Source organism: Pterocles gutturalis, unplaced genomic scaffold, assembly GCF_000699245.1.
Source record: "Pterocles gutturalis isolate BGI_N339 unplaced genomic scaffold, ASM69924v1 scaffold35520, whole genome shotgun sequence".
Taxonomy (NCBI): domain Eukaryota; kingdom Metazoa; phylum Chordata; class Aves; order Pterocliformes; family Pteroclidae; genus Pterocles; species Pterocles gutturalis.
Window position 1 is genome coordinate 1 of NW_010142080.1, and position 8,980 is coordinate 8,980.

General features: G+C 42.9%; 1 protein-coding gene across 2 annotated transcripts; it reads left to right on the forward strand.

Moving 5' to 3' along the window:
- Window positions 1–182: 182 nt before the first annotated feature.
- PCDH18 (protocadherin 18) lies at window positions 183–8,643 on the forward strand. Of its 2 annotated transcripts, none has more exons than XM_010084250.1 (4): window positions 183–2,687; window positions 3,627–3,715; window positions 3,851–4,014; window positions 7,482–8,643. In XM_010084250.1, exons 1-4 carry the CDS (start codon window positions 183–185, stop codon window positions 8,144–8,146), a joined length of 3,423 nt encoding a protein of 1,140 aa, XP_010082552.1. In that variant the 3' UTR covers window positions 8,147–8,643. The 2 variants fall into 2 exon arrangements, with proteins under 2 accessions (XP_010082552.1, XP_010082553.1); XM_010084251.1 differs by having other exon boundaries at window positions 3,630–3,715.
- Window positions 8,644–8,980: the final 337 nt, after the last annotated feature.

Consider the following 8,980-nt stretch of genomic DNA (forward strand, 5'->3'; position numbering starts at 1 on the left):
CTGGATGTCCTGGCACGGTGTGTATCTATAAAAAAGAAAAAAAAAAAAGTTTTGTGATCCGGTTAGATATTAATAGTTGGCTGGCTCGAAAAGGCGTTTTCAAGTTGTGAAGGACCAGATGCGCGCTGGGGTTGAGGTACCGAAGAAAGGCGAAATAATTGCTTTTTAACTTGCTTGGAGAAATGAATTGCAAAAACTTACAAATGCACCGAGTCGGCGGTAAAATGCACTTTATATTCATTTTTGCACTGATGATAATATCTTTCAATAAGGCTGTGCTGGGCAAGAATTTGAAATACAGGATTTATGAGGAGCAGAGAGTTGGATCGGTAATTGCAAGACTGTCGGAGGATGTAGCTGATGTTTTATTAAAAATGCCTAACCCTTCCTCGGTTCGTTTCCGAGCCATGCAGAGGGGGAATTCTCCCTTGCTTGTGGTCCGTGAGGATAACGGAGAAATCAGCATAGGAGCTAAAATTGACCGAGAACAGCTCTGCCAGAAAAACTTAAACTGCTCCATAGAGTTTGATGTGATCACTCTGCCCACCGAGCATCTGCAGCTTTTCCATGTTGAAGTCGAAGTGCTGGATATTAATGACAACTCTCCCCAGTTTGCCAGAGCGCTTATCCCTATCGAGATATCTGAGAGTGCGGCTGTAGGAACCCGGATCCCTTTGGACAGTGCTTTTGATCCAGATGTAGGGGACAACTCTCTTCACACCTATTCCCTTTCTGCAAATGATTTTTTCAGTATTGAGGTGAGAACCAGGACTGATGGTGCTAAGTATGCAGAGCTCATTGTGGTCAGAGAACTGGACCGGGAGTTGAAGTCAAGTTACGAACTCCAACTCACTGCTTCGGATAAAGGGGTGCCTCAGAGATCTGGATCATCTGTCCTGAAAATAAGCATTTCTGATTCCAATGACAACAGCCCAGTTTTCGAGCAGCAGTCGTATATAATTCAGCTCTTAGAAAATTCGCCAATTGGGACTTTGCTCATAGACCTCAATGCAACCGACCCAGATGAGGGCGCTAATGGGAAAGTCGTGTACTCTTTTAGTAGTCATGTGTCCCCCAAAATTATCGAGACTTTTAAGATAGATTCAGAAAGGGGACATCTGACCCTTCTGAAGCAAGTGGACTATGAATTAACCAAATCCTATGAAATTGATGCTCAGGCTCAAGATTTGGGGCCAAATTCTATTCCAGCTCACTGCAAAATCATAATTAAAGTTGTGGATGTGAATGACAACAGACCTGAAATTAACTTAAACCTGATGTCCCCAGAGAAAGAAGAGACAGCTTATATTTCTGAAGGGTCACCCCTGGAGACTTTCGTTGCCCTGGTCAGAGTGCAAGACAAGGACTCTGGCGTGAATGGAGAGATAGTTTGCAAGCTCCATGGACATGGCCACTTTAAACTTCAGAAGACTTATGAAAATAACTATTTAATCTTGACTAATGCCACTCTAGATAGGGAAAAGAGATCTGAATACAGCTTGACTGTAATAGCAGAGGACAAGGGAACGCCGAGTCTCTCCACAGTGAAACACTTTACCGTCCAAATCAGTGATGAAAATGACAACCCGCCCCGCTTCCAGACAAACAGATATGAAGTTGTTATCTTAGAAAATAACTCTCCAGGAGCATACATCACATCAGTCACAGCCACAGACCCAGATCTAGGCGACAATGGCCAGGTGACCTACACTATTTTGGAGAGCTATATTTTGGGAAGTTCTGTAACCACCTATGTGACCATCGATCCCTCCAACGGGGCGATCTACGCCCTGCGAACCTTTGATCATGAAGAGGTAAATCAAATTGCCTTCATGGTTCAAGCTAGGGATGGAGGGAGCCAGCAGCTTGTCAGCAACACCACAGTTGTGCTAACCATCATCGATGAGAACGACAACGCTCCTGTCATTGTGGGGCCAGCACTACGCAACAGCACAGCGGAAATCTCCATCCCTAAAGATGCTGGAATTGGCTTTCTTGTCACCAGGATAAGGGCTACAGATAGAGATTCTGGTATGAACTCTGAACTCAGCTGCTCTATAGCAGCTGACAAGGAGAACAGCATCTTTGTGATGGATCCCAAAACTTGTGACATCTCTATCAATGTGAGTGTTGAATCAGTTCCAGCAAAACAATGGGAGTTTTTTGTGATAGTCCAGGATAAAGGCAGTCCTCAGCTTAGTACTAAGGCCCTCCTGAAATGTACAGTTTTTGAGTATGTTTATTCGTTTGCAAGCACAGAAGCTACTTTGGTAAGCCAACCCTCCCTGGATATCTCCATGATAACAATTATATCCTTAGGATCGATATGTGCCGTCTTGTTGGTCATTATGGTTATCTTTGCTACAAGATGCAACCGAGAGAAAAAGGACACCAGGTCCTACAACTGTCGCGTGGCAGAATCGACCTACCAGCACCACCCGAAACGTCCCTCCAGGCAGATCCACAAAGGGGACATTACATTAGTGCCAACTGTTAATGGCACTTTACCCATCCGATCTCACCACCGAGCTTCTCCATCATCATCTCCGACCCTGGAAAGGGGACAAATGAGCAGCCGGCAGAGCCACCACAGCCACCAATCACTGAACAGCCTGGTGACAATCTCCTCGAACCACGTGCCTGAAAATTTCTCCCTGGAACTCACCCACGCTACGCCGGCTGTTGAGGTAAGGTCCATACCTGGGTTTGCATGTCTGTTTGCTCGTACGCTCAGTTGGGAGCATGGAGGTGCTCTGCACACAACCCTTGAGAACATGCTACAGATAGCTCTTTAGGTGTCACAGCTTTGCAGTTTTACTCCAATATCAACTGAACCCATTAACATGGGGAACTGTATTGAATGTTATTAATGTTATTTCTCAGTTCTTCCTTGTAAGGTGGGAGCAATGGAGTGTCACCTACACAGTGTTCTGCTCTGGTTTACTGGTCGATCTTTCTTCCTTGCCTTCCCTTTTCCTCTGTACAGCTCTGTTTAAGAAAGAGTGCCAGAGTGTTTATACAGGGAAACAATACAGGAAATTCTTTCATTAATGGGGATGGAGAACTAAAAGGTTAAACACTGACACAGTTTAAGTCCAGCTGTTGTAACAACCTATGATCATAGTGCATACCTGGTACAGGCACATGCTCATCTCAAACTCTGAGACCAGCCCTCTCAATTTTTACTGCAAATGCTGTGCAATGGCTTAAACAGGAGCTGTGTCCTGGTAACTCTTCACATGGAGTTCAGTGAAATTTCATTTTGAATGAGGATCGTGGAATGGCAAGGGGTTGATTCTAATCTATTAAAACAAAACTCCACTGCTGTTTAATTACTTGGTTCACTTGTTAATGCATCAGTTATTATGAGTTCAGAGGCTAATGAGCAGCAGTGCATTTTCTCATTGTACAAGGTCTTCAGATGTTTCCTGTGGCAGGCACTATGTTAAAACATCGTCTGTTGTACTGCATTATATATATGCAGGAATTTGATTTAATTAAACTCAAAAGGAACAAAAAAAGAAACAAACAAACAAACAAAAAAAACCCAGAAGTGAATTAGTGGTTTTACAGCTAGGAATTTGAGCTTTCATTTCAAGGAATCAGTCTTTTCACCTTTTCTTTAGCAGGTTTCTCAACTTCTCTCGATGCTTCACCAGGGCCAGTATCAACCAAGGCCAAGCTTTCGAGGAAACAAGTATTCCAGAAGCTACAGGTAGGGATCCGGACTGTTCTGCTACATATGCAAGTGCATGTGTCGGAAAATACAGACATGTATTTTGAATCAAAAAGTGGAATATAATGTACATGATATAATTTAATTCCACCATTGCCACAATTCTCTTTACAGATATGCCCTACAAGATATGGATAAATTCAGCCTGAAAGACAGTGGCCGGGGTGATAGTGAAGCTGGAGACAGTGATTATGATTTGGGGAGAGAGTCTCCAATTGACAGACTTCTTGGGGAAGGATTCAGTGACCTTTTCCTTACAGATGGGAGGATTCCTGCAGGTAAGAGCACAATGGAAGCTGAACAGTTTATTTACAGTGCTGCCTGGCTGTCACTTTGATAAAGCTACTCCTAAGAAAGTAAAAATTCTTTAGCTTTCAAGCGTTGTATTTCCTTCCTTTTTACTCTGTTTCCTGATAAATATTGAGCTGAAGCCTTGACAGATCTAGTAGAATGAAACCTCAGACACAACTGAAAATCTGCCCAGAGCAATGCCTACTTTTTTCTGTTACTCACATCATCAGGAGCTGGCTCCAAATTCCTCCCAAAAGCACAGTCTGCTCCATGTCCTTAGACTTTTAATGACTGGGTGGATGTTTTTGCAAAGCCAGGCAGTTGTGGTTTGTTAAAAATACAGTGAACTATAATTTGGGAGATCCATTTTCCCCAGTGGGTTTGACCCATAAGATACAAACTTCTAGAGTTCAGAAATGGACTGTGAAGGTTGGTCTAGAAATATTGATGGAGAAGAAAGAAAAGTATTTTTTTTCCCATTGAAAAGTGAACCTGAGTGGCAAGGGAAGGACGTAAATGTTCCAATTTTAAATCTTGCAACCCTAATTTCTAGAAGAGGGAGCTTAAGAGATACACTTAAGGGGCAGAGGGCAGAAAAGAGAGAAGCTATAAGAGGATGAGTGAAAGTAAGATAAGCGCACATGTACATATTCATGTGTATGAAATACCATTTTTAACTTTGTGCCCCATTATAAATTGAATGAAAGAGGCTATGGGAAATCATACTAAGTACAGATATGAGAATTTTGTAATTACTTTAATAATTATACAGACACTGGTTGCACCCTAGATCTTGTACTTATTTCAGATCATATTTAGTCGTCTCTGTGTAACTGACAGGGATGGATAATTTCAGTGTGGTCTAAGTTTACACCAAGAGTGTAAACTTTAAAAGCTTAGTAAAGTGATTTTATCCACAGGGGCTCATTGCTTGGTGGGGCAGTGCAGCACGTATTCCTAAATCTGGAGTCCTAATATTTTTTTTTTTTCCTCATCTCCTCCAGCTCATACTACTTAATCATAGAATCACAGAATGGTTTGGGTTGGAAGGGACCTTAGAGATGATCACGTTCCACCCCTCCCTGCCATGGGCAGGGACACCTCCCACTAGCCCAGGTTGCTCAAAGCCTCATCCAGCCTGGCCTTGAACCTCTCCAGGGATGGGGCATCCACAGCTTCTCTGGGCAGCCTGGGCTACTGCCTCACTTCCCTCACAGGAAAATATTTCTTCCTAATATCTAATCTAAATCTACCCTCTTTCCTCAGCCGTCTAGCATGAGGCATGTCTCATTCTCTCCCGTGGTTATCAGGGCGGGATCTGCTGGAGCTCAGTTGCCAGGGGAAGGACCTTCAAGGGCAATGGTGTTTGTACTGGCACCCGGCCCCGCTGCTGGCAAGGAATTGCTCCCCAGTGGGAGGGGTCACCCTCTTGGCTAGCTGAAATGCTCGTGATTCATTTTCAGCTCTTGCAAGTCGGTCACTAAACAGGAAGTCGAAGGGTAGGATTTCCAAAAGTGCCCGGCCCTAGCCCAACGCTCATCGCGTTCAACGGAAGGGAAACTCCTGCTGAGCACAGATGGAGCTGGGTTGGGCTATCAAAATGGGCATTGAATCTCACCCAGGTGTCCATTTGCTGCTGTGCTGGGTATTAATCCATTGGCTCAGTGTGCTCTAGCCCATTCAGATGAGACCTGGATTGATGTGCAATCCAAACAAATAGAAGGGAAACGAAAGCTTCCTGCAGGTTTCCTGTTCTTCCTTTGGAAAGGTTTCTGCATTGTCAGTCTGGACACAAGCAGAATGCTGTGAGAAGGTCCTTTCTGATTGTCCCTTTAATGTGGGACTGGAAAGGAACAGAGCCACTCCCCAAAACTTCAAAAATGATGTGATCAAAAAGTTCAGTAACTGTCCTTGAAAGACCTGTTTCTTTCTCCCTCCCTGTTTACATCTTCACCAATAAGCTTTAAGTTCTGGCAAAAAAAAAAAAAAAAAAAAAGAAAGTTGTTCCTGTGAATCTATTTTTAAAAACTTATTGCTGATGTAAGCGCAGCCTGTGACACCATTCAATTTCCTCTGAGTATCTTTTGATCTTATGTCTGAGAATGTCAGAATTTATTATTTTATACCAAAAAACCATCCTGATAACATCAGTGACAAAATTCATAATATGATCCTCACTGCTAATGAAATGCTAGACCATTGAAAGTCTCCCATTAATTTACAGGAGTCTTCTTAATTAGAAGAGTAATCCTCTCCTGGGATGAGCTAAGAGCCGGTCCAAGCACCACGGATCACTTAGATACCTTTTGTCGTTTCTAACGCATAGGCATTTCCTGTAAAACAGCACACGTGTGCTTTTCATACGTGGGAACAAAGCACTCCAAGGCATTTCAGTCACTCATAACAGAAGTTCAACCACTGACGTGTTCTAGGTTGCTTTTTGTTTGAAGCTGACTGATCAGCAGGCCATCGGCAATCGCTTGTGCAGTACCCAGCCTGCAGCCTGAGCCTGTATTCTTGAGGAGATTAATACTCTTGCATGTAAGACACAGAGAAAGTTTATACTCAGAGGAATGGAAAGAGCATTAGGAAAGCAAACAATATGCTAGGCTGTGTAAAGCACAGAGATAAGTACCGCTGACAGTATTAGAGCAAGGCTTTATCAATCACTGCTATGTTCTAAGCTGAAATACTCTGTGCAGTTCTGCTTGCACCGTTGCAAACAGATTTTTTGATAAACTGAGTGGATCCAGAGCCAGATGGGAAACGTGATGAGAAAGCGAGGAAAACTTATAGGCTATGACTGCAAACATTTAGTTTCAGAAGTGGCATTTCTTATGTATTCAACATATAAAGAGAGAAAAAGAAACTATTCTGCATGGGCTAATCTAACCGTTAATTGATAGAGGATTGGGGCAAAAGTTTCTTACGGTCAACACATGCATAAGGCAAAGAGTCTGGCATTTCTGAAAACTTTCTTTTTGAAGTCTTTCTTTCCTCTGACCATTTATTCCCACTTTATTACTCTAATTGCACATGGAAGACTTCACTAAAAATGAAGTAAAAGCTGGAGGTAGAAATGCCCTTTTTTTTTTTTTTTTTTTTTTAAATGAAGCAGCACTGTACAAAGGGAACAAATGGCTTTAAGTCACAAGTGCTAATTTTCCACCTGGGATTTCTGTGTTTCTCTTCAACCCTCGTTAAGAGATGGCATTACTGTCTTGCATATTCTGCATCTATCGTTTTCATGTTTTGAGACCATTCAGAAATGAAAGTACATTTAGACCCAGACCATTTGGATTTGCCACCTTCTTGCACACAGAAAGGGAATCCCAACACCAGATTTGAACGTCTTTGGAGAAGTTCACTCCTTGTGTGCTAGTCCCTGTGAACGTAAGTGGTGCCTGCAGCAGAAGAGGGATGCTGACTCTCCTCTTTCTTTTCTCCCTTGCAGCGATGCGGCTGTGCACGGAGGAGTGCAGGGTCCTGGGGCACTCGGACCAGTGCTGGATGCCACCATTGCCCTCTCCATCGTCTGATTACAGAAGTAACATGTTCATCCCTGGGGAGGAGTTCCAGTCGCCGCAGCAGGAGCAGCTGCAGCAGCAGAGCCTGGAGGAAGATCCGCAGCCTGCCGACGCCGGGGAGAAGAAGAAGAGCTTTTCAACATTTGGTAAAGACTGCCAGAGCGAGGAGGAGTCGGGGGACGCCTGTACCTCCTCTCTCCTCTCCGAAATGAGCAGCGTCTTCCAACGCCTGCTGCCGCCCTCGCTGGATGCCTACACGGAGTGCAATGAAACGGATCGCTCGAACTCGTTGGAGCGCAGGAAGGGACATTTGCCAGCCAAGACTGTAAATTATCCACAGGGGGTGGCAGCCTGGGCAGCCAGCACGCATTTCCAAAATCCTGCCAACAGTGGGCCCGCTCTGGGGACTCACTCGAGTGCACAGCCTTCCTCCAAATGGCTGCCGGCCATGGAGGAAATCCCAGAGAATTACGAAGAAGATGATTTTGACAATGTGCTCAACCACCTCAGCGACGGTAAACACGAACTCATGGATGCCAGTGAGCTGGTGGCGGAAATTAACAAGCTGCTGCAAGATGTCCGGCAGAACTAATTTGTTTCAAAAGCCTATTTTTCCATTTTTATGGAAAACTGAAAGGGGAAAAAAAAAAGAACAAAAAAAGAGACTGAGAAGAACTGGTATTGCCAATTCGTTGCATTTATCATAAATGTGTCTGTGTATGTTGAATATTAAAATACTGTATTTTCATATGTACACAATGCAAGTGTGATTATCTTTATCTGTATTTTAAAAATACATTTGTACCTTATATTTATGTGTAATTTAACAAATAAATTTTATTTTTGTACACCCACAGCAAGCATGTTTTCCTAAATGTATATAGACAGTACCACCCTTGTCAAACTTCCAGCATTCTTGCCACACAGGCATGTAAAAAAAAAAAAAAAGCAGGATATTGCTTTCTTTTAAGTCTCAAATGTTACAAATATGAACTCAAACCACTGAAAAGTTTTGGAAACATTAGTTTCAGTAAATGACCCAACACCTTGTTGCAATGTTTCATTCTTATAATAAAATTGAGTTGTCAACTCCCATGAAGCCTAAAATGTCCTTTTTATTTTGATGCTTTTGTTCTGTAAAATCATTTTCCCATTTAATTAATGTATTATTGTAGGCTGGGGGTCTTCCTCTGTTTCACAAGTAAATGTTTTCCCAAGGAAACAAATGGAGTTCAATGGCGGGGCTGCCAATATTATCTCTTAAAAAAAAAAGAAAATTTTGTCTGCCATTGTTAAGGCTGCAAAACCAGTTGAAGTGCATGGTGTATACTTGAAAGACAGCAATAAAATCAGCTTTTCTGACCTCAAGCTGAATTCTCAATTTATGTAAATAAAGATTCGCCATTGATTGTTTTATCCTTGTAAA

Bases quoted from the DNA above. Each gene is read 5' to 3' on its own strand.
- PCDH18 (XM_010084250.1), top strand. From the start codon at position 183: ATGAATTGCAAAAACTTACAAATGCACCGAGTCGGCGGTAAAATGCAC. The intron at 2,688-3,626 runs GTAAGGTCCATA...CCTTTTCTTTAG, and splicing joins ACGCTACGCCGGCTGTTGAG to CAGGTTTCTCAACTTCTCTC. The intron at 3,716-3,850 runs GTAGGGATCCGG...TTCTCTTTACAG, and splicing joins AAGTATTCCAGAAGCTACAG to ATATGCCCTACAAGATATGG.